The following is a 27,078-nucleotide window of genomic DNA, read 5'->3' on the forward strand; positions in this document are numbered from 1 at the left end:
TCTTAAGGACATTTAATTTCGCTTGCCGTTCTTCACTCTTGAGTACACTACACTCGTCTTTGTTATATGTATTGTAGTGTCTTTCAATTGAAAACTTACGCTGGCCGCCTATTATTCGGCGGCATAGCAAACACTGGGAGTTTTCACCAAAATAGAATTGTAGTTCCCAGTCCTTTTTAAACGACTGAGAAAATAGATCTCCCGTCCTTTGCTTTTTCACAGTACCTGCCATTTCTCAGTACTTCTCTGTTAAGGTTACGGTCACCAGGGGTAAACGAGACTGGCTATGTTGCGCTCTTGCTTGTATCACCTAAACAGGGAAGTGGAGCAGCCGCCGCTCATGTAGGACACGTGTCTAATAACAGATGTCGCTGTCGCTCGCTGTCGCACACGTGCGCACATGTGCAGCACTTCCGCACGTCTGCACACTGTGCAGCGTTTGGCCGGCCCTGCCATACACAAATAGCAGTTGACCGGGGTTGCATGGTGAAATGTTGTTGTGATGCCTCGTCTAAGGAGGTGAAATGCGTAACCATCACGTTTCCGACTTTGATAAACGTCGTATTGTAGCCTATCGCGATTGCGATTTATCGTATCGCGACATTGCTGCTCGCGTTGGTCGAGATCCAATGACTGTTGACAGAATATGGAATCGGTGGGTTCAGGAGGGTAATACGGAACGCCGTGCTGGATCCCAACGTCCTCGTATCACTAGCAGTCAAGATGACAGGCATCTTATCCGCATGGCTGTAACGGATCGTGCAGCCACGTCTCTATCCGTGAGTCAACAGATGGGGACGTTTGAAAGACAACAACCATCTGCACGAACAGTTCGACGACGTTTGCAGCAGCATGGACTATCAGCTCGGAGACCGTGGCAGCGGTTATCTTTGACACTGCATCACAGACAGGAGCGCCTGCGATGGTGTACTCAACGACGAACATGGGTGCACGAATGGCAAAACGTCATTTTTTCGGACGAATCCAGATTCTGTTTACAGCATCATGATGGTCGCATCCGTGTTTGGCGACATCGCGGTGAACGCACATTGGAAGCGTGTATTCGTCATTGCCATACTAGCGTATCACCCGGCGTGATGGTATGGTGTGCCATTGGTTACACGTCTCAGTCGCCTCTTGCTCTCATTGACGCCACTTTGAACAGTGGACGTTACATTTCATGTGTGTTACGACCCGTGGCTCTACCCCTCATTCGATCCCTACGAAACCCTACAGCAGGATAATGCACGACCGGAACTTGCAGGTCCTGTACGGGCCTTTCTGGACACAGAAAATGTTCGAATGCCGCCCTGGCCAGCACATTCTCCAGATCTCTCACCAATTGAAAACGTCTGGTCAATGGTGGCCGAGCAACTGGCTCGTCACAATACGCCAGTCACTACTCTTGATGAACTGTGGTATCGTGTTGAAGCTGCATGGGCAGCTGTACCTGTGCACGCCATATGCACGGTATATAAGAGAATTCAAAGCCCAACGCTATTCATACCAATGCTTAATCCATATTTAACTACGAATGTTGTCGTTGAGCGTAGACGAAAACTGCAGAGGATTCTGCAGCCTTTTATTAAATAGTCACACCGGTTATAGTCAGATCATCGAAGGAGAGTAACGTCTGGCGTGGATAGTAATTGTATGGTTAACCGTATGGGTAAAGTACGTGCTGTTGGCTATTTTCCCTTTGCTTTTACGGCGAAGGTGAGATGGGATGGTGGCGTAAAATTCCTGACCACCAGACCTCAGGTCGATGTCCTGGATTATATTCTAAACCTTTCCGCAGCGTCTCGTGTAGTGTAGGCATCTGATACTGTTGGTGGTGAGCCGTCCGGCAAAAGGTGCCGCTAAGCTCAGCCCCCCCTTGGTGCTATTCGAAAGGAGTAGGCTGTGTGTCGGTACTGGATTTCACTTCTCCCATCTCTCATCACCACTCACTACAGTCATGACCCCACGATACACATACACACGCAATTCTCATAGTTCTCGAAGGCACAGCGCCATCGTGGGAAAACTGCAGAAAAACCTAGACGGCTGAACCTGCCCTTCCCGAATCTCCCAACCAACAGCGCCTAAGTAGTGTATTCGTTCACTGCTCGTTGAAAGAGATGAATTTTCAGGAGGTAGAATGAAAACCTAGGGATACTTACTGAGGCAGGTACAAACACACAGAATAAGTGGTGCGCTGCAATACAGGAGTTTTTTGTACTTACAGATTCGCTAATTACGTCGTTCTTCTAAATATTTGGTTTCATCGTTCAGACTCAGTAACTCGGAAAAATTTGTTACCTTTTCTCCCTACAAAAGCAACATTTCATTTAGTGTTGTGTGAAACAGGAAAAAAGCGTTACTCTCGGCCACACAGACACTTCCACAGTGGCAGAGCACAGCTAAGGAAATCAGTTTCTGGACTGCTGTAATCCAATACGTGGGTGAAAATTAGTGTAGATGACTATCTCCTTAATCATAACAGCAGTCGTTACCCCGTTTGCAGATGGATTTCTGCCCTGTCATTGCTTCGGAAAGAAAGTCACCGGGTAAACCTGAGACAGAAACCAGGAGGACTGCCAGCATTTGGACTCAAAATAAACTGTCGCCTCCACCCCCCCCCCCCCCCAATCATGTTACATTCCTTAACACCTTTCGGGACAATACGACAGAAGGTATGTGACTGGCCAATGCAACACTTCAGGGGAGTCTATGAAAGACGACATACAGATCCGACCCAGGTTTCTGATCTTTTTCATTGGTTTAGAAGCCCCCAAAATGTTCTTAATCGTTTTTCAATTGAGTGATGTAGGAAACCTGTCAAAAATTTCATTCAAAATTAGACTCCTGTTCAGCTCCGCAGAAGAGCTGAATTTCTCATAGAAAGTCTGAATTATCATATAAAGGCGATTTTGCTGTAGAAAATATTCTAACGTTGCAGTTCCTATCTGATAATTTCTTAAACCTAGAGTATCGATGACGACGTTTACTTCTTGCCTTCTCTTACAATACCATCGTTGATTATACCCATGTGTGCTAGTAGCTCTTCTGGAATCTGTCTGGCACTCTTCTCAAACTTGTCAGTCTCTACAAACATGCAACCATCGGTGGCTGATATAATTCTCGTTGTCATTTTTTTCTGACAGAAATCATTTGTATGTACGCATTTACATGCGCAATCTAACGTCGCACGTAGTGTATTCAGTGACATGTATGGCAATTTTTGACCAATCCGCATATGATATATTCATTAGGTATTTCAATGCACAGTCAGACGGTATTGGAAATGCGTCGTGTCCACAGTTGTGTGTAATGGATCAAGAAATGTTCAGTTACTCATAAAGAGTGGAGGATATTCTTACAATGAAGAGTTTTAGACAAATAATTTAAAAATGAAATTATTGTTCTGGGTTAACACACAGTAAATGTTACTACTTACCCCAGGAAGTGGCTTCCGCTCTTTCTCTAGATGTAGTCCCGTCACCTCAATGACATTAGGCAACAGTGGCCGTGGGTAATTCACGCTGAAGTGGTTGTTGACAATAAGAAGGCTGAAGTTTCTGTCAATTTCTTCCACAGGGGGGTGATCAGGGCCAAAATATTTCCTAATCAGTTCATTTTGCGATGGCATTGTTACGTAGTTCCATGTGTAAAAAATTAGGCCCATAGCATAGGCATTATATAGTCTTTCCCAGAAAGACATGTGGTCTGTGTAGCCAACCAGCATATCGGGACAGTATGCTGGGTTGTTGGGATTTCCATAAGAAGCGAGAACTGGAGCAGGAGCGCCCAGAGACACGAAGCCAATTGTTGGTGGAGATCCCAACTGGTGAATCAAGCCATAATAGCAGTAATACACTAACCTCTCCAGGATAACTACGTCGAAAGACGGTTGGGACCTGCAAACAAAAGTAAGACGCCAAAACATCTTAGTATTAAGCATTTTAGAATGTAAAACATATCTCTCAATTCAGACAACACAATTACCGGAGAAAATCCTTCATCTGTTGGGATTCTAACTGGATCTCACACATCGCCTTTCCTGTAGGAGACCATGTTTCCATTATTTCAATTGGACTTTTGTCTGACATCGAAGTAAAGTCAAATGTTTTTCTCCAATAGTCGTATGTCATCGACAGATCAATTTCTGTAAAATTCTGGATGTTTTCCTGTAGGAAAAAATGTATTTCTGTAGGTACTTCCCACAAATATATTACATGATCAATAATGAATTACACAACAGTGTCCAACTTTTGAGCGACGGCGTGAAAGAGAAAAACTGAATGAGAAGAATCTGAAACTCATTCTGTAACTACAGTACGCAGTCAGCTGAGTAGCTGTAAGTATAAATAACACTTGACACGATATTCTGTATTACGTTCTTTTCTTTACTGCATTAGCTTGTTTGTCAGTAGATGTGCGCTTAACAATTACCTCTAACAGACTTCGAATAGGTACGTTATTTAAAGATAACGCATTGCAGAGGATCAGGAACACTTTTTCCCGCCATATGGACATCGTCTGTACACTGGTTTACTGGCTACAGTCCACACGTGCATAAAAGTACGCCAGACAACGACGATCGTCACAGCTGAGCTTGCTAACGTATGTCAGTAGGGTGTTTCTCGACTCTGAGGTGTGTGGCTCGAGACCGGGCGTTGGAATTAATCTTCATCGCTTGTATTTACCTGGCTGATGTGTAGTCCCCTTGAACACAAGACTTTGCGCCAATAACCTGTACTAAATACCAGACGTCCCCATAACGGTCCACGGAGTGAGGGAATGACAAGCTGTTGACTGAAATCCGTCCGTTGGATGGGAATGTTAAGCAGCGTGGTCTCCTTGGTGCCTGTTTGAGAAGAGGTTACGTGCTGTCACAGGTTTCGCTCTCTCTCTTCTCACATTTTCATACAACACAAATATGGCATTATACTATACACATACCCATTACAATCAGCTACACTTAACAGATGCATTTAAGATACTACTGTCATACTGTCGAGAACTGCGAAGAAAGGGATCATGCAATGAGGTGACAAAAGACCTCCTAATATCGTGTCGGACCTTCTTTTCCCGGCGTAGCGCAGCAACTCGACGTGAGATGCACTCTACAAGTCGTTGGAAGTCCCCTGCATAAATGATGAACCATGCTGCTTCTATGCAGGATTTTGTGACATCTCGACTGTGTCCCATAGACGTTTAATGAGATCATGTTGGGTGAGATGGGTGGCTAAATCATGCGCTGTAATTGTCCAGAATGTTCTTCAAACCATTTGCGAACAGTTATGGCTCAAAGACATGGCACATTGTAATTCACATAAATTCCAAAGTTGTTTGGGAACATTAAGTCCACGAATGGCTGAAAATAGTCTCCAAGTAGCCGATGATAACCATTTCTAGTCAATGATCAGTTCCATTCCACGTAAACATAGCCCGCACCATTATGCAGCCGGAAACCACCAGCTTGCACAGAGCCTTGTTGACAACTAGGATCCATGGTCTCGTGGGTTCAAATAAAAAAAAAAATGGTTCAAATGGCTCTGAGCACTATGGGACTTAACTTCTGAGGTCATCAGTCCCCTAGAACTTAGATCTACTTAAACCTAAGTAACCTAAGGACATCACACACATCCAAGCCCGAGGGAGGATTCGAACCTGCGACCGTAGCGTCTAGAACCTCTCGGCCACTACAGCAGGCTCGTGGGGTCTGTGCCACAGTTGAACCATACCATCATCTCTTATCAAACGAATTCGAGACTCATCTAACCATGCCACAGTTCTCCAGTTTCTAGAGTCCAACCGATATAGTCACGATTCCAGGAAACGCGATGCAAGCGGTATCGTGCTGTTAACTAAGACTCTCGTGTCGGTCGTCTGCTGCCATAGCCCATTAAAGCCAATTTCACCGCATTGTTCTAACGGATATGTTCGTCGTGCGTCCTACATTGATTTCTGCGATTCTTTCACCCAGTGTTGCTTGTCTGTTAGCACTGACAACTCTAAGCAAAACCCGCTGCTCTCGGTCGTTAAGTGAAGGCCGTAGGCCACTGCGTTGTCCATGGTGAGAGGTAATAGCTGAAATTTGGTATTCTCGGCACACTCTTGTGGCTGTGAACCTCGGGATATTGAATTCGCTGACGATTTCCGAAACTGAATGTCCCATGCGTCTGACTCTAAGTACTATTCCGCGTTCGAAGTCCATTAATTTCCGCTGTGCGGCCACAATCACTTCGGAAACCTTTTCACATTAATCACCTGAGTCCTAATGACAGCTCCGCGAATGCACTGCCCGTTTCTGCCTTGTGTAGGCGATACTATCGCCGTCTGTATGTGTGTATACCGCTATCCCAGTGTAGTGCGCTGACGAAGAAAATCCTTTTCTGTTAAGCTGCCGAACCTACACCTAGTACTCTCCCAAACCAACAGTAGCACTGGACTCTCTTTTGTGACGCTTCTGACATACACGTACATGGTGTCAGCAGTATCGAGACTGAACGTGAGTGACAGGAAGAAAATGATCTTCATTTTGCACTTTCGCATCGCACGTCGATCTGGGGGGCTAATGGCTGAAAGTACGACGACTTAGTAAGCAGTTTAGAGATTAATGAGGTGTCGTATTGGCTTCGTCACACTTTTGTTTGTCATCGAGTGAATGTTTCTTCTTCTGTCGACTACAGAGATGGCTCAAATGGCTCTGAGCGCTATGGGACTTAGCTTCTGAGGTCATCAGTCCCCTAGAACTTAGAACTACTTAAACCTAACTAACCTAAGGACATCACACACATCCATGCCCGAGGCAGGATTCGAACCTCCGACCGTAGCGGTCGCGCGGTTCCAGACTGTAGCGCCTAGAACCGCTCGACCTCCCAGGCTGGCGACTACTGTAACCACGTGACCGAGAGATGTGGCTGAGGCTGGGAATGAAAGCGGTTCGAACCACATCTGGCTATCTAAATTTAGAATTTCTGGGGTTTCCCTAAATCGCTACGGAAATAAACTACGATAGTTCTCTCGAAAAGAAAGCGGCCGATTTCATTTACTTTTTTTACTAAGCACAGGTTTTAGATCGTGCAAAAGAAGCCACCTGTTGTTAAAACTCCACTATTTAAGCGTTTCGGGTGGGGAACATCATCCGAGTATCTACCAAACACGTCACAGTTGACATGAAAGCACGACTTAAATTTGAAATTTGTGGTAAGTTCCTATGGCACCAAACTGTTTAGGTCATCGGTCCCTAGGCTTACACACTACTTAATCTAGCTTAAACTAACTTACGCTAAGGACAACACACACACCCATGCCCGAGGGAGGACTCAAACCTCCGACGAGGGGAGCCGCGAGAACCGTGGCAAGGCGCGGGGATACCGCGCGCGGCGCACAACTTAAAGCTGGCCTATTAAGAATAGATGTAATTAAATCCACTGACAAACAATTTCACATAGTAAAGAAAAGAACTTAATACATAATATCATGTAAAGTGTTACTTATAGCAAAATAGGCGCACAACTGACTGGGTACTGCAGTTATAGAAACCAACTATCATAACATGTCACCTGGTGGCATGGATGTGCTGACGTTAGAATACATCATCAAAAGTCAGCGGACAATTACTAAAACATTTAATGAAAGTTTAGAGCCACAGAAACGTGCAAACAAAAGAACATCGTAAAGGAAGGAAGATGCAGAGTTTAGCATCCCATCGACAATGAAGCCATATAGGGATAGATTATGAGCTCGGAGTAGGGAGAGACGGGGAAGGGAATCGGCCGTGCCCTTTACAAAGAATCCATTCCGGCATTTGGCTGGAGCAAGACAGGGAAAACATTTAAAACCTAATTCTCGATGGTTGGGCTGGGATTTGAACCGTCGCTCTCCCGGATGTAAGTCGAATCTGGTAACCACTATGGCACCTCACTCGGTAACATCATAAATACACACATCTAAAAAAGTTTTGCATCACCCCAGTTCCCACAACTCCTGAAGACAGACGTTTACTGTGGATATTGTATCACAGACACAGTCCCTTTGACTGTTCAGATATGTCACTAAATCCTCCCAAATATATAAACAACCTTGCATGAGCAGCGTCTATTTGACGGAGGGGGTCCGACAGCCGATCAATTCGTCATTCCACCAAGAAGGAGATACACAGCTCTTATTGTCTGTAGTTCAACCACGCCTAGACGGGCAATACAAAGGTTCGATCGCGTCCGCATTGTTACTTTCTGCCAGAAAGGGCTCTCAACAAGGGAAGTGCCCAGACGTCTCGGATTGAACCAAAGCGATGTTGTTCGGATATGGAGGAGATACAGAAAGACAGGAACTGTCGATGATATGCCTCGCCCAGGCCACCCAAGAGCTAACACTGCAATGGATGACGGATACCTACGGATTATGGCTCGAAGGAACCCTGACAGCAACGCCACCATGTTGAATAATGCTTTTCGCGCAGCCACAGGGCGTCGTGTTGCGACTCAAACTGTGCGCAGCAGGCTGCATGGTGCGCAACTTCACTCCCTACGTCCATGGCGAGGTCCATCTCTGGAACCACGACACCATGCAGATGGGCCCAAAAACATGCCGAATGAACCGCTCAGGATTGACTTCAAGTTCTCTTTACCGATGAGTGTCGCATATGGCTTCAACCAGACAATCGTCAGAGACGTGTTTGGAAGCAACCTCAGCAGGCCGAACGCCTTAGATACACTGTGCAGCGAGTGCAGAAAGGTGGAGATTCCCTGCTGTTTTGGGGTGGCATTATGTGGGGCCGACGTCTGCCGCTGGTGGTTATGGAAGGCGACGTCATGGCTGTACGATACGTGATTGCCATCCTCCGACCGATAGTGCAACCATGTCGGCAGCATACTGGCGAAGCATTCGCCTTCATTTACGACAATTCGCACCCCCATCGTACACATCTTGGGAATGACTTCCTTCAGGATAACGACATCGCACGACTAGAGTGCCCAGCATGTTCTCCAAAAATGAACGCCATCGAACATGCCTGGGATAGATTCAAAAGGGCTGTTTATGGACGATTTGTCCCACCAACTACCCTGAGGGATCTACGCCGAATCGCCGTTGAGGAGTGGGACAATCTGGACCAACAGTGCCTTGATGAACTTGTGGATAGTATACCACGACGAATGCAGGTAGGCATCAATGCAAGAGGACGTGCTACTGGGTTTTAGAGGTACCGGTGTGAACAGCAATCTGGACCACCACCACTGAAGGTCTCGCCATATGGTGGTACAACATGGAATGTGTGGGGCGGATATGATATTTATGTTGATCTCTATTCCAATTTTCTGTGCAGGTTCCGGAACTCTCGGAACTGAGGTGATGCAAAACTTGTTTTGATGTGTGTACATCTAGTATGAGGAAGGGGTGATGGAAAGACGAGGAAGAGAGGGCAGCGTGAAACAATCCTGGCTTATGCAGTCCGCGCGTTTTCTCCACCTTGTATTCAATGGGACGTTAAAAATTAATTTTTTTCTTTCTTCTATGTATTACATCAGTGATAGGCTAAAACTTCATTATGAATATTAATGGTTTCCAGAAGCTTGATATTTATTAAATTCTGTCTATGTAGGCAGTGAGACACGCTGAAACCATTTAAATATTTCACATTAATGTAACGTTAGTATCTAAATTTTTAGCGAGATTTGTTTTAAGTTCCAAACAATGTATTCATAGTTCCTTCAGGAACATTTACAGTATCGTTTCTATATCTTTCCATGGCGACAAACGTAAATTGACAATAACATTGTTGGATGCTTTCTCTCCGGATGTTCTCTCAGGTTACTTCAAATGGTTCAAATGGCTCTGTGCACTATGGGACTTAACATCTGTGGTCATGAGTCCCCTAGAACTTAGAACTACTTAAACGTAACTAACCTAAGGACATCACACACATCCATGCCCGAGGCAGGATTCGAACCTGCGACGGTAACGGTCGGGCGGTTCCAGACTGTAGCGCCTAGAACCGCGTACCGTGCAGATTCGTAACTTTCGGCTGTTATAGTAAGATATCCTCACAAATAATATGACATACGCCTGTCAATTACCAGAAACAAATACAGACAAAACCGAATTTAGGATTCTATGCTTTACTTTATGTTGTGGATTGGCAAGACAGCCAACCCACTATAAGGAAGCCGAAAGGCACGCGTTTAAGCTCACGCAGGCTGCCGTGAGGTCTGGAACAGGACAAGGAATTGAGACTAGCAAAAAACGTACGTATCTTCTGGAATACTTAACTTTAATCCATAATTGGTGAACATCGCTCTTGGCGGTACATGTTTTACAGCATCAATAGTGACTGGTAATGGCGCCTTGCTAGGTCGTAGCAAATGACGTAGCTGAAGGTTATGCTAACTATCGTCTCGGCAAATGAGAGCGTAATTTGTTAGTGAACCATCGCTAGCAAAGTCGGCTTTACAACTGGGGCGAGTGCTAGGAAGTCTCTCTAGACCTGCCGTGTGGCGGCGCTCGGTCTGCAATCACTGATAGTGGCGACACGCGGGCCCGACGTATACCAACGGACCGCGGCCGATTTAAAGGCTACCACCTAGCAAGTGTGGTGTCTGGCGGTGACACCACACTTTATATAATACTTGCGGAGAAATCCGGCGTTGCCCAGGTATTTATTTATAGCTATGCGACCACGCCCGTACTACGCAGCGTCTGGCCTAGTGCTTAATGTTAATGACGTCATGTCTCCTGAACGATGTGTTCTCCAGTGATATAAACTTCTTGGCATATCATCACCATATGTGGATACCGTCCGAAAAATGTGTTGAGAATGGAGTTACTAGTAAAGAAGTAATTAATTTAAACGTCATGCATGATGTGGCAGTTTTTCACCCAACTCATTGCTTCTACTCACCTACATGCATCTATACGATTACTCTCCAATTAACAACTACGTTCCAGGCAGAGGGTTCGTAAAATCACCTATAAGCTACCGTTCCACACTAGGTTTCGCGTGCGAGCTCAGATTTCTCTTGTTTCATTATGATGATCATTTCCCATATGTAGGCGGGTGCCAGCAAACTATTTTTACACTCTGAGGAGAAAGCTGCTGATTGAAATTTCATGAGAAGGTCCCGCCGCAGCGAAAGACGCCTTTGTTTTAGTGACTGACGTCCCAATTTGTTTATGATATCAATGGTGATCTCTTGAACTATATGTTGTTCAATGACCGTAAGGTATATGTGTACCAAGTTTGGCTGAAATCGGTCCTGTGGTTTTGGAGGAGATGTGGAACATACACACACATACACACACACACACAAACGTTTTTATAATATTTATGGATATTACATTCCTTTACATCGAATGATTATACCTGCTCACAAGAGCGCAGAAAACACCCGGAGCTACGAATGTTTCGCCCATTCCGCGAAAGGGAAGCTGCACTTCTAACGACTTGTTACCTTTTCCAGTCTCCACTAGCACAGCCAGCGAGGTGGGGCAATGATTACAACAATGGCCCGCATTTGGGAGGACGACGGTTCAAATTCGCATCAGGCTATCCAGAATATGTTTTCCGTGATTTTCCTCATCTGCCACGGGCAAATGCTGGGATGGTTCCTTTGTAAAGAGCACGGTCGATTTCCTTCACAATTCTTTAAACATTTCCAGCTTCTGCTCCGTCTCTAATGATCTCAACGTCGATGGGACGTTAAACACTGATCTTATTTCCTTCACTCCTTTTCCAGAATCGCTGTTATATATTTCCCCGTCTCGTTGAGCTTAGTCGACCTTTTATTTTGCACCTGCCTCTTGATAATTCATTTCCATTCAATTAACATGTAGTGGTAAAAGCCTATTGATCGTTCGTTAACTACTCTCTTCATAGCTTAAGTGTACCAAGAAGATACTGCGCTTCGTAACTGCGTATATCTTCGACACCGCCTCGAGATATAAAAAATACCTGTTTTCTGGGATAAATATTTATATACCAGCTACACTGTAAAAATTGTTTACCTGGGAACATAAGTAACTCAATGCACATCTTTACACAACACATCGAGTGATCCATCCAACGGCCGCTGTAGCCGAGCGGTTTTAGGCGCTTCAGTCTGGAACCGAGCTGCTGCAACGGTCGCAGTTACCAATCCTGCCTCGGGATTGGATGTGTGTGATGCCCTTAGGTTATTTAGGTTTAAGTAGTTCTAAGTCTAGGAGACTGATGACCTCAGACGTTAAGTCCCATAGTGTTCAGAGCCATTGGAGCCATTTGATCCAGCCAATCAGCCACTTTCCAAGATATCCACAACTACCCCTTAAATTGTGAGCTGCTAACGAAGACAGAAGTTCCATCCACGAGTAACACTGCCCGTGTGGAGCTATTACGGAGTAGCGGCTGCCACTTGGAACGGCTTCGGGGGAACACAAAACGGTTCGTATGCTTCCTAGGAGTGTGGCCGTTGTGCTGATCACACGAGACGTCTGAGCTTAAAGAGCTCCAAAACGGAATTCTGAGGCTGCCTACTGCCGTGGCAAGGCGTGAATGTTGTAAATTAATTAAATTTGTAGCTGTCACCAGCACTAAATTATTAGAGTGGGAGGACTCAATAGATACAGTGCATATCACAAGAGGATCTAAACATGAGATCCACTTGAAGGTAGTTGAAATAATTAGGATCTAAAACTGCTTTCTGGAGCATTCTCAGTGCCTCAGAACAGATATTTCAATGGCACTTAAAACTTCTAAAGCGTGTCATTTTAAGACTGCATTACCGACTGTAAAAAAGTTATATAATATTAATATTTAAATTTGTTGACAGTGTGTGTACTATTACTATGCATTATGTACTAAACAACCGTTTCTCAAACTAAATTCTTTTTGGTGAGTAATACTAGCACATTTGATTCACTGGAACGTTAGTAAATCCTGAAAACTGTACATTCTTACTGCACAAGAGCTTTTAGTTATCAGTTAAGCTTGGATATGTTCGTTCGACGGTATCATTTTTTGTCAACTAACACTCAAAAAACTTAAATTGCTTTTCAAATAATATTATGGAGGGCTCGCTTCTGCACCCCCCGCCACCAGGTGGTGATGCTCATGACTAGAGGAAAATTACTTTAGTTCCATGGCCATTGCCAGAAGAAATGTATTTTAGCTTCATGGCTATACAAGACGAAGAGTGTGGCGAAAATTCACTTTTCTGTTCGTGAATTTAATATACCCATCGCGGATCGTGTTATTGCTTCATAGTTACATTTCAGTAGTAGTATTATTTTAACAGTTATGCAACTGTTCTTGGAATGAATGTTCTCTTCTTAGTGTATGCTGTCACAGACAAAAAAATTCCACATGCACTTTCAACTCTCGACGTATATTTAGAGATTTATTTTTTTCCACCTGCTCTTCCGACTCTCGACATCTATAGAGATTTTTATCTCTGCACAGATATTTAAATGGTTTCACAATCGTTCTTCTGATGTTTAAGAAATTTTTTCTGTCTCCACCAATAAGTGAAGAAACCTACATTACATTTTGAAGAACCCGTAGGCCACGCCAAAGATTTTGACTCTAAAAATTATTTTCTGCCGAAGGTGCACTTACTCTTATCGGGTCCGTTGTCATGACTGTGACCTGATGGCCTCTCTTGGCGAGCTCGAGAGCTATCAGTCTGAAAGGCAGCTGGTGGCTGATGGAGGCCGTCGGGATGATGCCCAGGATCCTGGCTGAGTGGGCCACTCGAGCCGCCAGCATCACTACTAGGATCAGCGGCACGGAGGCATTCATTGTGAAAATGGCGGAGTCTCACCTGCAGGCAGGGGCAACGACTACGTAAAAGCGCCTTACCCGTCTGCGAAAGAGAAACGTTAAGAGATCATCCTTAGCGTTTAAGTCTTTCTAGACAGCCCACGATATAATGGAACATTTGTTACGGTAACAAATCCTAGCTTTGCTTAATATGTACCCCAGTTTGTTTATGAAGGAGCAATTCTTGGTTTTACACACGAAATTTTACTGAAGAAATCTTTAGAAAAAATAGATTTACAGCGTCTCTCACTGAAAAGTCAGCTCAAGAAAGGGGAAAACGATAGAAGGCAGAAAACAAGAATACAGAAGAGAAACCTAGAAGGGAAAAAGAACCCTGAGTACAAATCTGCGGCCTTCTGAAGAGATGACATAAAAAAAAGTTATGAAATTACAATGAAATCCAGACCATTACAGGCGTTGATAAATATCAACGGAGACAGTTGAAAATGCGTGCCCAAACCGGGACTCGAACCCGGCATCTCCTGATTACATGGCAGACGTTGTATCCGACTGAGTCACAGAGGACTCAGACGATAGAGCGACTGCAGCGACTGATCTCTGGCACACTCCCCGTGAGACCCACATTTCAAACTTACACTCCACAGACTACATTTGTAGTGCCCCTGTCCACTATACTTATTACTCTCGGCAGTCAATCTACTGATTCCCGTAAGAGTTTGAGCAATGTGAGTGCATCCGCACTGAATTAGATCATTATCCCGTAAGCCTTATCTATATGAAGATGGTATCTATATGAAGATGGTATCTGTTCTTTCTGACATGTCTTCATATAGATAAGGTTTACCAGCCAATGATCTTCTTCAGTACGGAAGCACTCACATTGCTCAAACTCTTACGGGAATCAGTAGATTGACTGCCGAGAGTAATAAGTATAGTGGGCAGGGACACTACAAATGTAGTGTGAGAACAGAAAGTTGGAAAGTATGGGTCTCACGGGGAGCGTGCCAGAGATCAGCCCCTGCAGTCGCTCAATGCTTTGTGTCCTCGGTGGCTCAGGCAGCCGGCACGGTAGCTCAGCGTGTAGGGCAGAGGGTTACTTACCCCCTGTAGTAAAAAAAACTGAGTGAATGGATCAACGAAGAACCTGAGCAATCTTTATCGGACATCCGCCCCAAACAAATACAGCAGCCAATGACGAACAAAATGACATTAAAAAAAAAAGTCGCATAAAGCATCTGTCATGTAAGCAGGTGATCCCGGGTTAGAGTCCTGGTCGGGACACACATTTTCAACTGTCGCTGGTCATATTTATCAACGCCTGTAAGCAGCTAATGGTCGGTATTTCGTTGTAATTTCAGTCTTCGAGAACTGCAAGATCACCAATGGTATCTTTTCTTTCGGACATATTAGAAAGAAGAGATACCATCTCACATATATTCATATAACATATACAAAAATATTAGGTTTAATTTTAAATTGTATTTTATGACGATTGATACATTTTTAAAGTTTATGTTCCTTTTTCGCAAAATCTATGAATTATTTAATTTCGTACACTTTTTCTGTGAACACAATAACTGTTGTCTCAAGAGCAAATTTTTAAATTCTGAGTGTGAACTGAGGTAACAGGCAAAATGCTTAGAATTTTACATGAATTTTATATTACCCTTCAGAATTAAATTAAAAAATTGTTAAAATTCTTCTGTTCGATATATTCAAAACAACTTCACGAGAGGAGCTTACTATATGCAAAGGGATCAACTGGGAAAGTTCTACAGAAATATTGAAATCTCTTGATCAGTTTCTGAGAAAAAGACGAATATATTATTTATTGCTATTTCTTAAAAAAGTTCGTATTTTAAATACTTAAGAATTAAATTAATACTAAATTAAAAAAGTATTATCTTGCTTACTTTGGCTTGCAACGTTCACTGTGTGTTACCCCGCCGCAATGCCTCGTCAACGTTACTATCGTCGCCGCCTTCGGCGGTATGTTCCTGTGTATAGGTCATGGAAAGTAATAAACATTGACCTTACTGAGAAGTTTAATAATGTTATAATCCAAGGAACTTAACAGTAATGTTCTAATTTTATGTAAAGCACGCACAAAATCTCGTTGTCATGTGTTCAAAACTGTGGATTTGGTGTATCTTTTAAATAGTGTCTGTTTTCCATGAACGTGTCCCCTCTCCCTCCTTAAGAGAGTTGTCAGAAACGGTAGAATTAATGATTTCAGTTGTTCAATAAATGTTGGGTCTTCTGGTAAGAGCATTTTCTGTAGATAGAAAATGTGCTGGCATCATTCACCTATCGTGTCTTAGTTCCAAGTTAGAAGGTTTCATTATGAACTGCTTCTACAGTACGATAGCGCACAGGCGTTTAATGTTCTTACGAAAGAAGTTTCTACACAATGTTATTATACTCAGCCATTTAATGAAAGCGGATAGTCAAAATACGTAACACCGTTTAAATATTTTCATAAAGAAACTAGTAATGATGGAGGAGTGCTGTACTCATTGGAAAAACTGTTCTTTGTTTTTAGTTGAGGGTCAGCAATTTGCAAATTAATTACTACTTCCTGCCTTGCTCATTGTCTGAGGTTGATTATAATAATTTTTGCCACTTCAAAAGATATAAGTTCTCGTCGGTATCCTTTAAATAAGAGGAAAACAATGTATTTATGGAACACAGTTGATATTAATATCGAACCTTGTGGAGCTCCATTAATGATTTCCTTAGCCCGAAAATCTTTCCTGCCTTATTACTTGAATTATCTACTTGTTAAACTATTAATTCTTTGAATGCTTTGTTTTTGCAATAAAATTTGCTATGTCGGTTTTACGGAAGCTGAGAAAAACCTGGAGACGTCTGTGCTCTTTATTGGGATCCTTACGCTGGCCACCTTTGTAAAGGACTCTGGGTACTTATTATACATGTATTGGCGAATACCAGCCATGTTTACTATTTCTGCCACATAATCAAAATATAATAAATATTAATAGATGAAAACCCGAAGAGAAATGCATAAAGGTCTATACTGGTGTTCTGCACGATGTTTTCTTTCACCTTAATTGAAGTTGATGGTATGGCTAAAATAATTCCATTGGGTCACTCAAAACAAAGAATTTATAGTGAAAAATATGTGAGCACCCACAGGTATGGGTCCTGGATGAGTTATAAATACCCAGAGAAATAGAAGAAAATTTCTATTAGCAATACTGAAGACTTTTCCGGAACACTGTACCATCATAAACGTTATAGGAAATAATTTCAGAGACATCTTAGGTAGGTATAAATGTACAACTGTAGTGTCACATTCTCTAAAAGTGGTGCATTGTAATTTCACTAAAAGACGTTCCTTAGACTTACCTGTTCTGTTAAGATATGATTTTTACTTGAGAACGAGTACTGAGCGCCTTACCCTGTATTAAACTTCAAAGAAATTGAATTTCTATCGGTTTTCTTCATTTACTCTTCTCTGCTACTTGAGCGTGTTTTCCTCTTCAGATACCATCATAAAGCAACAGCAACAGCAGCAGCAGTCATTAAATGATGTGGCCTCTTCGAGTCTTAGATTCAGGTAGTCTTTCAGCAGTCCTCTCCAAGCGGAACGGTCTTGGGCAGTTCTCTGTCAGGTGCTACCAGCGATCTTCTTGATATCTTTATCCCATTTGTCTGGTTGTCTTCGTCCAGGACTCCGATGCTCTCTCAGACTCCAGTACTAGCTTCGTCCACCTGCTGTCTTTTCCTCTGGCGACGTGACCAGCCCATTGCCATTTCAAGGAGCCTGCTGTCTCTAAGGTGTCCTTAACCTTCGTCACAGGCCGGATGTCATCTGCCCTTTTCCTATCCTTTCTTGCATAGCCCAGCACTGATCTTTCCATGGCTCTCTGTGCTGTCCTAAGTTTATCTTTTGTAAATGAGTTATGTGTCCATGACTCAACCACACGTCAGCGCAGGAAGAATGCACTGATCACATACTGTTTTATTCAGAGTTACTAACATTTTTGATCTGAATACTCTTGAATTCCGCCGGCCGCTGTGTCCAAGCGGTTCTAGGCCGTTCAGTCCGGAACCGCGCTGCTGCTACGGTCGCAGGTTCGAACCCTGCCTCGGTCATGGATGTGCGTGATGTCCTTAGGTTAGTTAGGTTTAAGTAGTTCTAAGTCTATGGGGCTTAAGACTTCAGATGTTAAGTCCCATAGTGCTTAGAGCTATATTTTTATTTATTTATTTATTTGTTGAATTCCTCCCAAACGCTTGCCACTAAGGCAACATCATGAGCAAATCTCCAGTTGGTAAGCCTGCTTCCATTAATTCTAATTCCCTTACCTTCCCAGCTCAGCTCTGACATAGCATTTCCAGTACAGCCTAGGTTTTGTGGAGATGGGATCGCCTTGCTTGACACCCCTCATGATGCGGAATTCTTGAGTTGATTCGCTGATATTAACATAAGTTGAAGAAGTCTAGTAGATATTGCTGAGCACTTCAATGTACGCTGCTCCCACTCCTTGCTCACTCAAAGCTTGAAGACAGCTACATGGCTAACGGAGTCAAAGGCCTTTTCAAAATCAACAAAGGCAATACAGAGAGGCAGCTGGTATTCATTTGTTCTGCTTATCACTTCACTAACTGGCAGAATGTGGTCACTAGTGCTAACATTACTTCTGAATTCTGCTTGTTCTATAGGTTGGGCTCAGTCTAGAGGGGAACTAATTCGATTTAACAGGATCTTTGTGAAAAGTTTGTACGAAATTGAGAGCAAGCTCATAGGACGATAGATATTGATATTGTGAATACTTCCTTTCTTGTGTATCAATATAATCTTTGCCTTGTTCCACGACAGCGGGATTGAAACATAGTGCAAGCAGGAATTAAATACTTTTGCCAAGTGATTTATTGTTACCTCTTCTGCCAGTCTCAGGATGCCAACACTGAGCTCTTCATCACCCGGCACATTTCCCTTCTTCATGCTATCTAGAGCGCACTTGACTTCCGATGGGAGCATATATGGAACACTAGGTACATCATTTAATTTAGATACAATCAAATTTTCCCTTGGTTTGCTATACAGATTGCTATAAACGTCTCTGATGAACTTCAAAGCCTCCTCCTTTTGAATGATTCGACTGTCATCTCCATCCAGTGCGATAATCTGCTTTTTATCGACTGTGAGTTTGCGTTTGGCTGACTTCAAACCTGTCTTGCTCTCTAAGCTCGCTCGTAAGGTGTCTTCACTGAATTTCTATATGTCAGTTTTCATTTCTCTTCGGACTGCCTTACATAGTTCGGAATTCACTGCCATGTCACGGTCGGTTTGGATTTTCATTTCTCTCCTATGTTGTAAAAGGTTTTCAGTTTTAGCGCTGAACTTCTTTGGTTGTTTATTCTTTTGGCATAGGCCACAAACTTCTTGTGTACTTGAAACAATCATTTCCGCCAAATCTCTATCTTTAGTTACGTGGAATTTCCTTCGGAGGACTTCTTGGAATTTCGACGAATGTTCTTCCAGCTTTTTGAAGGTTGATTACGCTTCTCTTCCCTTTCATCTCTTACACTGAGTTCGACCCTTGCTCTAACCAGACGATAATCACTGCCAGTGTTGAACTGATTTAGCAGCGACACGTCTTTTACATTTCGCGGAATGTTTGACAGAAAAAAGTCTATCTCATTTTTGACACAGAAATTTGGTCTGCTTCAAGTCCATTTTCGGTCAGGGTGTCTCTTAAGGAATGTATTCATGAAGGACATATTGGTGTACTCAGCTAACTGGACTAATCTCTCACCTCTATCGTTTCGGTCATCAATCCCATAGTTACCCACCACTGTGTCACCTTGTTTCTTGGTGCCAACTTTTGCATTAAAATTGCCAATACCATCTGGAAGTGACAATCACTACCTTTTTTACAGGTGCTATCCAGGATTTCATAAAAATATTCCATTTCTTCGTCAGGGTGGCTTGAAATGGGAGCGTACACCTGAACAATCTCTATTTTATACCTATTCGACACCTTAAGGACGATTCGAACTATCCTGCTGGAAGTTCCTTCTTAAGAAAGATACACTGTCAGCGCTATTCTTGTTAATTAAGAACCCAACGCCATTGATTCTCCTTCCGAGTCTCCACAAAAGTAGAACAAGTTGCCAGAGTGCAAACGGAGACAGTCTTCCCCTTTTCGGCGTACTTCGCTTAAACCAACAATACTCCAGTTGATTTCTGTAAGCTCTTTCTCGATCTCCTTTAGTCTGTTGTTGCCTATTAGAGAGCGACAGTTATAAGTACAGACTTGAAAAATCTGCATCTTCTTCTCAGCACATCTTGGTTCCAAGAGGCTACTCCAGGCGGGTGTAAACTGAATGTGCGCAACGGAGAATAATACACGCTAAAATGAAGATCTGGCCCAGTCTGACTACCCCCTGAAGCAGATCTTAGGATCTCTTAATTCTATAAATTAGAATCTAAACATAAATGAATGATGAAGGCAACTAAACCTACTAAATGATAAACGTTGTTTCTGCTTATATATTTATTGTAATTTAAAAAAAAACTTTGTAATGTAAAGTTTACATTTACTAAGTAAAATTACTAATCAGTTGTCCAACTCTGCCCCTTATTATGACTGCACGGTCTAATATCAATAACGCGAAATGACACATCATCTACGTACCAAACACTAGAAGACACTACTTTCAAAGATGATCTACGGTGGTGTGGAACCTCAGTGGAAATAAACTAACGTGATCGCTGCTGTTTAGCTTTTACAGCCATAATAAGCCAAAGCAGTTTGCGATATCACCGTGTGTACTGCGTCTGGTGGTTCGAAGTGATGGCTCTCGTACTCGACTGCGACGATGGAAGAACTCCAGCCACAGATAAACTCCTTCAAACACTAGGACGGCAGAAAGCGGTACTCTGACTAACATACTCTAATGCTGTCTTCTCCTCTCTGTGTTCTACAGACGAGAAACGCGAACTCCCAGCCACAAGGACGGAGTCCAGATAACGTCTCAACGTAAGTATAGGCAGAAGAAGTGCTCTCGATTACTGAACGCTGCGTACTCAACGACGACAATCAACCCGGAGGTGATGTACAGAATCGTATAGGTTCGCAACAGTATAGTGCCTAACTGTTCTAACTATAAACTCTCTTGAGAGCAAGGACAGCAAATCCGCCTGCATCAACAAAGCTGATATCGAGCGACCGTCACACACGGGCTCTCACAACGGAAGAAGTCGTCTCCCCAGCGCTGGCTTCCCAGCAAGGCTTGGCTCCCCACCATCGTAATACAGAAAACGAATCATATTCCTGAAACCACGGAATATTCTCTCTCTCTCTTCTCTAATTCCTTCCTCTTCTTGGAAGTTGTTGAGGTGAAGGTTGATGTCCCTTGGGGACATTTCCTTCGCTGTGACTGAGTGTGTTGGGATGTGCATTTCTTTTGTTGTTCTGTTGTGTTGAAAGGTGTGTGTTCCTTTTGCTGTACTCAGGAGAATATTGATTTAGGTCGCTTCTATCTGTCATTTGCTTGGTCGTATTGACCTAGTGTGTTTATAAGCTGATTGTGTGAGGTTCCAGCTGTAGCATAAAACTGCTCTTCCACGTGTCGGAACCGTGTTTGGAGTGTTTCAATGCCTGCAGCAGCATGCAAATGGCTCTGAGGTTATCAGCCGCCTAGAACTTAGAACTAATTAAACCTAACTAACCTACGGACATCACACACATCCATGCCCGAGGCAGGATTCGAACCTGCGACCGTAGCGGTCGCTCGGTTCCAGACTGTAGCGCCTAGAATCGCACGGCCACTCCGACCGGCAGCAGCATGCAGATTTGCTGTGGGAAAGCGTGGAGGTACGTTTAGGGCCTGACGGAGGGCTCTGTTTTGCTTTTTTGTAGGCGGTCTATTGTAGATCTGGCTGCATAGCCCCAAACTGGGCATGCGTATTCCAGTATCGACCTAATAAGGCTTCTATAGACCGCTACTCCAGTGCTGGGGTCGAGTGAACTGTGTTCGTTCAGTATGGGGTAGAGGACTTGCATCCTGCCAAGGGCTTTCCTGCGGAGTTCCTCGATGTGGCTGGCACTTCCAAGTTAGTCGCTTATCCAGTGTCACACCGAGGTATCTCGCCGTGTTTCTCCAGGAGAGATTTTGCCCTTGTAGCTGCAGCAGTTGGATGGGTCGTCTTAGGGGACGGCGTTTTCCGAGACGTTTTGTGATCATTAAAGCCTGTGTCTTTTCGGTGTTTAATGAGATGCTCCATTTCTTGGCCCATGTGTCTGTGCTCTTTAATGCTGTCTGTAAACGTCTCGTGACCAGGTTCCTGTTCGTGGAGCAGGAGAAGAATGCGGTATTGTCTGCGTATTGCGCTGCTTGGACGTGCTGCGTGACAGGGATGTCGGCAGTATATAGGTTGTACAGGGTAGGACCCAGTACGGACCCTTGCGGCCTCCGGCGCGTATTCTTCTCCTGCTCGACTGTGATCTATCGATCTTAACGGAAAATGTTCTACCGGTTAGAAGCTCTGTATAAGTTTTACTATCTTCCTGGGAAGCCTTGGGAGTACATTTTATGCAAGATTCCGGTGTGCCAGACTGAGTCAAAAGCCTTGGCAACATCTAATAAGACAATCCCGCAGTAGCCCTTTCGGTTGAAGATTTCTGTAGCTGCTTCAACTACCTCATTATTTGTTGGGGGGCGGAGTGTTGTTGCTGGAATCCGAATTGAAATTTTGGCATGATTTGCTCTCTTCTGACGTGATCTTGAATCGGAGTTAGGAGGAGGCGCTCGTACAGCTTGCTGAGGGTGGGCAGGAGACTAATTGGTCTGTAGTGCTGCGGGAACACCGGGTCTTTCCCTGGTTTTGCGATCGCGACTACTTTTGAATGTTTCCATTGGGTCGGGAATTTTTGTGATCGCGTAATTTCGTTGAAGATACCAGCTAGGTGGGTTATTGCCAGTGGCGGGATATGTTTTAGAAGTTCGTTGGTGAGCTGGTCGTGGCCTGGTGCCTTCTTTGTCGGCAGTGACTTGTTGGCTCCTGCCACGTCTTCAGGGCTGAAGAGTGGCGTGTATTCATCTTCGTCTTCTGCCTCTAAATAGGTGGCCAGTTGTCTGCGGACTGTTTCTACATGTTCCCTGCCCTGTGCCTCTGCTGACGTGAATTGTTTCTCGAACACGGCGGCTAGCACGTTTGCTTTATCTACGGCGCTGAACTGCAGTCCACGTTCGCCATGCAGAGGCGGCATTTTTGCGCGTTTTTCGTGAACTGTTTTGTAGCTTGCCATAGACTGTGGTCCTCTAAGTTGAGAGTTGATAGCCTTCTGACCATTTCTGGTCGCGGTGCTCAGTGAGCTCTACTTTCAACTCTCTTTGTAGTCTGTTGAGCAGCCTCCTTGTGTTTCTGTTGCCTGAGAGTTTCCACTCTTTGACGATCCTGTTTTTGTGTTGAATGTGAGCAAGCAGGTGCTGGGGAAGTTGCCTGGAGCGGGTGAGACCCGCTGGCGCAGGCGTGGCTTCCTCAGCTGCTTGCAGGATCACTTTCGTGAGGTCTTCCAGCGTTTGCTCGACAGTGCCTGCTGTTGGAGGCGGGGCTTGGGTCAGTTCTGTAGCTATATTGGTGCGGAACTGTTCCCAATTTGTGTGTTTGTGTGACGCTGTGAGCTGTGGGATAGAGAGCCATTCTCCCATGTCGACCTCGAGTATTACAGGGTTGTGGTCCGACGACATTCTGTTCACTGAACTTGAGGACACGAAACCCATGATATGTTTTGTGAGGGCAATGTCGAGGACATGCGCCCTGTTCCCGTTTTTCGGGAAGTGGGTGGGTTCTTCTGGGCCCCACACTTGGAACTGGTGCATGCGCGCGAGTCGTTGCAGTTGTCGACCAGCTCTGTTACTTACTCTTGAGTGCCAATGCGCGTGTTTGGCGTTGAGGTCTCCTCCTATTAGGAGCTTGCCTCTTATTTGGCTTAACGCAGCTATGTCGTCCTCTTCTGCATCTACATCTACATCTCAAGCGCTGGGGAAGGGGGGCGGTAAGCTGCAACGACTGTGAGGGGTCCTGCTACGGTGGCTATTTGTATTGCGACCCTTCCTATCTGTTGGGTTGCTGGTGGGTACACCTGGTGGTGTTCTATGCCTCGTTTGACGTATACTGCGACCCCGCCTCCTGTGGTCGGCCGATCGTGTCTGTAGCAATTGTAATTTGGTACAGGTGCCCTTACCCCTAGTTTAAGGTGTGTTTCGGCTACTAGGCATACGTCAATGTCTTCCTAGTTTATGAATTCTCTAAATTCGAGGGCCTGATTGAATAGATCGTCTGCATTGAAGACGCAGATTTTGAGACCTTGTTTATTAGGTCGTCAATCCATGGTGGGGAGTGGGGTTTCCTGTAGTAGTCGCTGTATGCTGCGACTGCTTGGCTGCCGAAGCGAGTTCGGCTGGAAGGTGCGTGATGCTGGCAAGAACGTTGACCAAGCGGGTCATCTGTTCTTGCAGCACTTTGATTGACGACGCGAGCCCCTCAATAGAGGCGTCCTCGGCTGCTTTACGCAGACTGGGCTTGGGGGGGGGGGGGGGGGGGCACGAGGGGGCTTCCCTAGGTGATTCTAATTCTCCGTTTTCAGGAACTGGTTTGAGTCGAGTGGTTGGGGTGGTTTGCTGGGATCGCCTACAGTTGCGGAGTATGAACGGGATGCGTACACTCTGGTTGCTGTTTGTTTAAATTGTCAGTAGGGGGGGGGGCGGTTTTTGAGGTGCGGTTGTATTTCCCCTTCTGTGAGAGCGGTCGCTGTGAGTTTGTTTCCCTCTGAGGCGATCCCTCGCTTGTCGGTACGCAGGGCACCCTAGATAGCTGGCAGGGTGTTCTCCTCTGCAGTTGCAGCACATTTCCTTGCCTTCTCCCCTTGGTACGCTGCATTCGTCATATGTATGGTGCTCTCCACATCTAACACATCTCATGGGCATACCGCAGTCCATTGCTTGGTGCCCTATGTTCTGGCAGTTCTCCCTCTCTGCAGATTCTTCCGAACACCGACCAACCATATTTTAGTCTTTCGTCGTCCAACGCGGAAAGTTTGCGAGGAAAAACCTGTACTCGTACAGTGGTACGCCACTGAGTAAAAATCCTTGGAAATAACGCAGCCTGCGTGGTTTCTGAGATGCTGCTTCTTCGTTCCTCTCAGCTTCGTCCAAGATTTTCAGCGTTCACAAGTATTATCTGGTTATCCTTCCGACCCCTACTACAATAGCGACCAGCCGTCACCCTATTGTGCTCCAGAGTTCAGGTGCCACGATGTCTGTGTAGCTACTTCCTGTGCTTAAGCAGGACCAACACCTGTGCGGCCCTTCCACCCAGAGCTTGAGTTCTGCCTGCCGTTTCATCTCCACTGGCGTTCCAACCTCTACTAGTATAGGCAATCATTCATTACGCCGTTTTTATAATAAAGACACCCGTCACCTTTCATGAAATAAGTGTTAACAATTATTTACAAGGCGTACGTGACATTGTCAGCCTCCTTTAAATATTCATATATATGATGTACTACCTATCAAATAATACCTGTGATTGTACATCACGACAAAGTATGTGGATGAGTGCTTGTAAGGTGCGAAATTATAGCCACCTTACATGGTGTTTGGACATCAAAGTTGCTCCCACCTGGAGATCCGACTGTGGGACTATTACTCCGGAAAATTTAACATTAATGTCACACACCATGACTCAAATATATAAGAAAACATAATGAACCATACTCGTTGCCGTCTGATTTTTCGTTCATGACCATCAGTTTTTATGACACACTCAGTAATGTAGTTGTTAGAGTAAAGGACAAGGACAGTGTTCTGCTCATGGGTGACTTCAATGCCAGGGTTGGAAATCGAAGAGAAGGGTATGAAAAGGTTATGGGTAAATTTGGAGAGGATATGGAGGCCAATAGGAATGGGAAACAACTCTTGGATTTCTGTGCCAGTATGGGCTTAGTAATCACAAACTCCTTTTTTAAACATAAGAACATTCACCGGTATACTTGGGAAGGAAGGGGAACCAGATCTGTCATTGACTATATAACAACAGATCAGGAATTCAGGAAGGCTGTGAGGGACACACATGTATTCAGGGGATTCTTTGACGACACTGATCACTATTTAATCTGCAGTGAAATTGGTATTGTGATGCCGAAAGTGCAGGAGGTCAGGTCCATATGTAGGAGGATAAGAGTGGAGAAACTTCATGATAAGGAAATCAGGCACAAGTACATAAGTGATCTTATAAAGGTACCAGTTAGTTGAATGTAGTCAATTACAGTCATTGGAAAAGGAATGGACAAGGTACAGGGACGCAGTACTAGAAGTGGCTAAAGAATGTCTTGGAACAGTAGTGTGTAAAGGTAGGATGAAGCAAACAGCTTGGTGGAATGACACAGTCAAGGCAGCCTGTAAGAGGAAAAAGAAGGCGTATCAAAAATGGCTACATACTAGAACTCAGGTAGACAGAGAAAGTTATGTTGAAGAAAGAAACAAAGCCAAACAGATAATTGCAGCATCCAAGAAGAAATCTTGGGAAGACTTTGGAAACAGGTTGGAGACTTTGGGTCAAGCTGCTGGAAAACCATTCTGGAGTGTAATTAGCAGTCTTAGAAAGGGAAGTAAGAAGGAAATGACAAGTACTTTGGACAGGTCAGGAAAACTGCTGGTGAATCCTGTTGATGCCTTGGGCAGATGGAGGGAATATTTTGAAGAGTTGCTCAATGTAGGTGAAAATACGATCAATGTTTCAGATTTCGATGTACAGTGGGATAGGAATGATGATGGAAATAGGATAATATTTGAGGAAGTGGAGAAAATGGTCAATAGATTGCAGTGCAATAAAGCGGCTAGGGTGGATGAAATTAAGTCGGAACTCCTCAAATACAGTGGAATGTCAGGTCTTAAATGACTACACAGGATAATTGAAATGGCGTGGGAGTCGGGACAGATTCCATCAGACTGGACGAAAGCAGTAATCACATCAATCTTTAAACACGGAAACAGAAAAGACTGTAACAACTACAGAGGTATCTCTTTAATCAGCATTGTGAGTAAAATCTTCTCAGGTATTGTTGAAAGGAAAGTGCGAGTATTAGTTGAGGACAAATTAGATGAAAATCAGTGTGGGTTTAGGCCTCTTAGAGGTTGTCAGGACCAGATCTTTAGCTTACGACAAATAATGGAGAAGTGTTACGAGTGGAACAGGGAATTGTATCTATGCTTTATAGATCTAGAAAAGGCATATTACCGGGTTCCTAGGAGGAAGTTATTGTTTGTTCTACGAGATTATGGAATAGGAGGCAAAC

General features: G+C 44.2%; 1 protein-coding gene across 7 annotated transcripts in view; it reads right to left on the minus strand.

The window, feature by feature from the left end:
- The window catches only part of LOC126174953 (UDP-glycosyltransferase UGT5-like), a 486,206-nt gene that overhangs the window by 17,095 nt on the left and 442,033 nt on the right, over positions 1–27,078 (minus strand). For 6 of the 7 annotated variants that reach the window (XM_049921418.1, XM_049921420.1, XM_049921417.1 and 3 more), the window contains exons 2-4: positions 13,580–13,784; positions 3,988–4,169; positions 3,440–3,899 (exon numbers count right to left, since the gene is read on the minus strand). In XM_049921418.1, the coding sequence (XP_049777375.1) occupies positions 3,440–3,899; positions 3,988–4,169; positions 13,580–13,762 (825 nt within the window). In that variant the 5' untranslated portion in view covers positions 13,763–13,784. Of the gene's footprint in view, positions 1–3,439; positions 3,900–3,987; positions 4,170–13,579; positions 13,827–27,078 lie in introns of all 7 variants that reach the window. The other variant, XM_049921414.1, reaches the window with a different exon arrangement.

Source organism: Schistocerca cancellata, chromosome 3 (genome assembly GCF_023864275.1).
Source record: "Schistocerca cancellata isolate TAMUIC-IGC-003103 chromosome 3, iqSchCanc2.1, whole genome shotgun sequence".
NCBI lineage: Eukaryota > Metazoa > Arthropoda > Insecta > Orthoptera > Acrididae > Schistocerca > Schistocerca cancellata.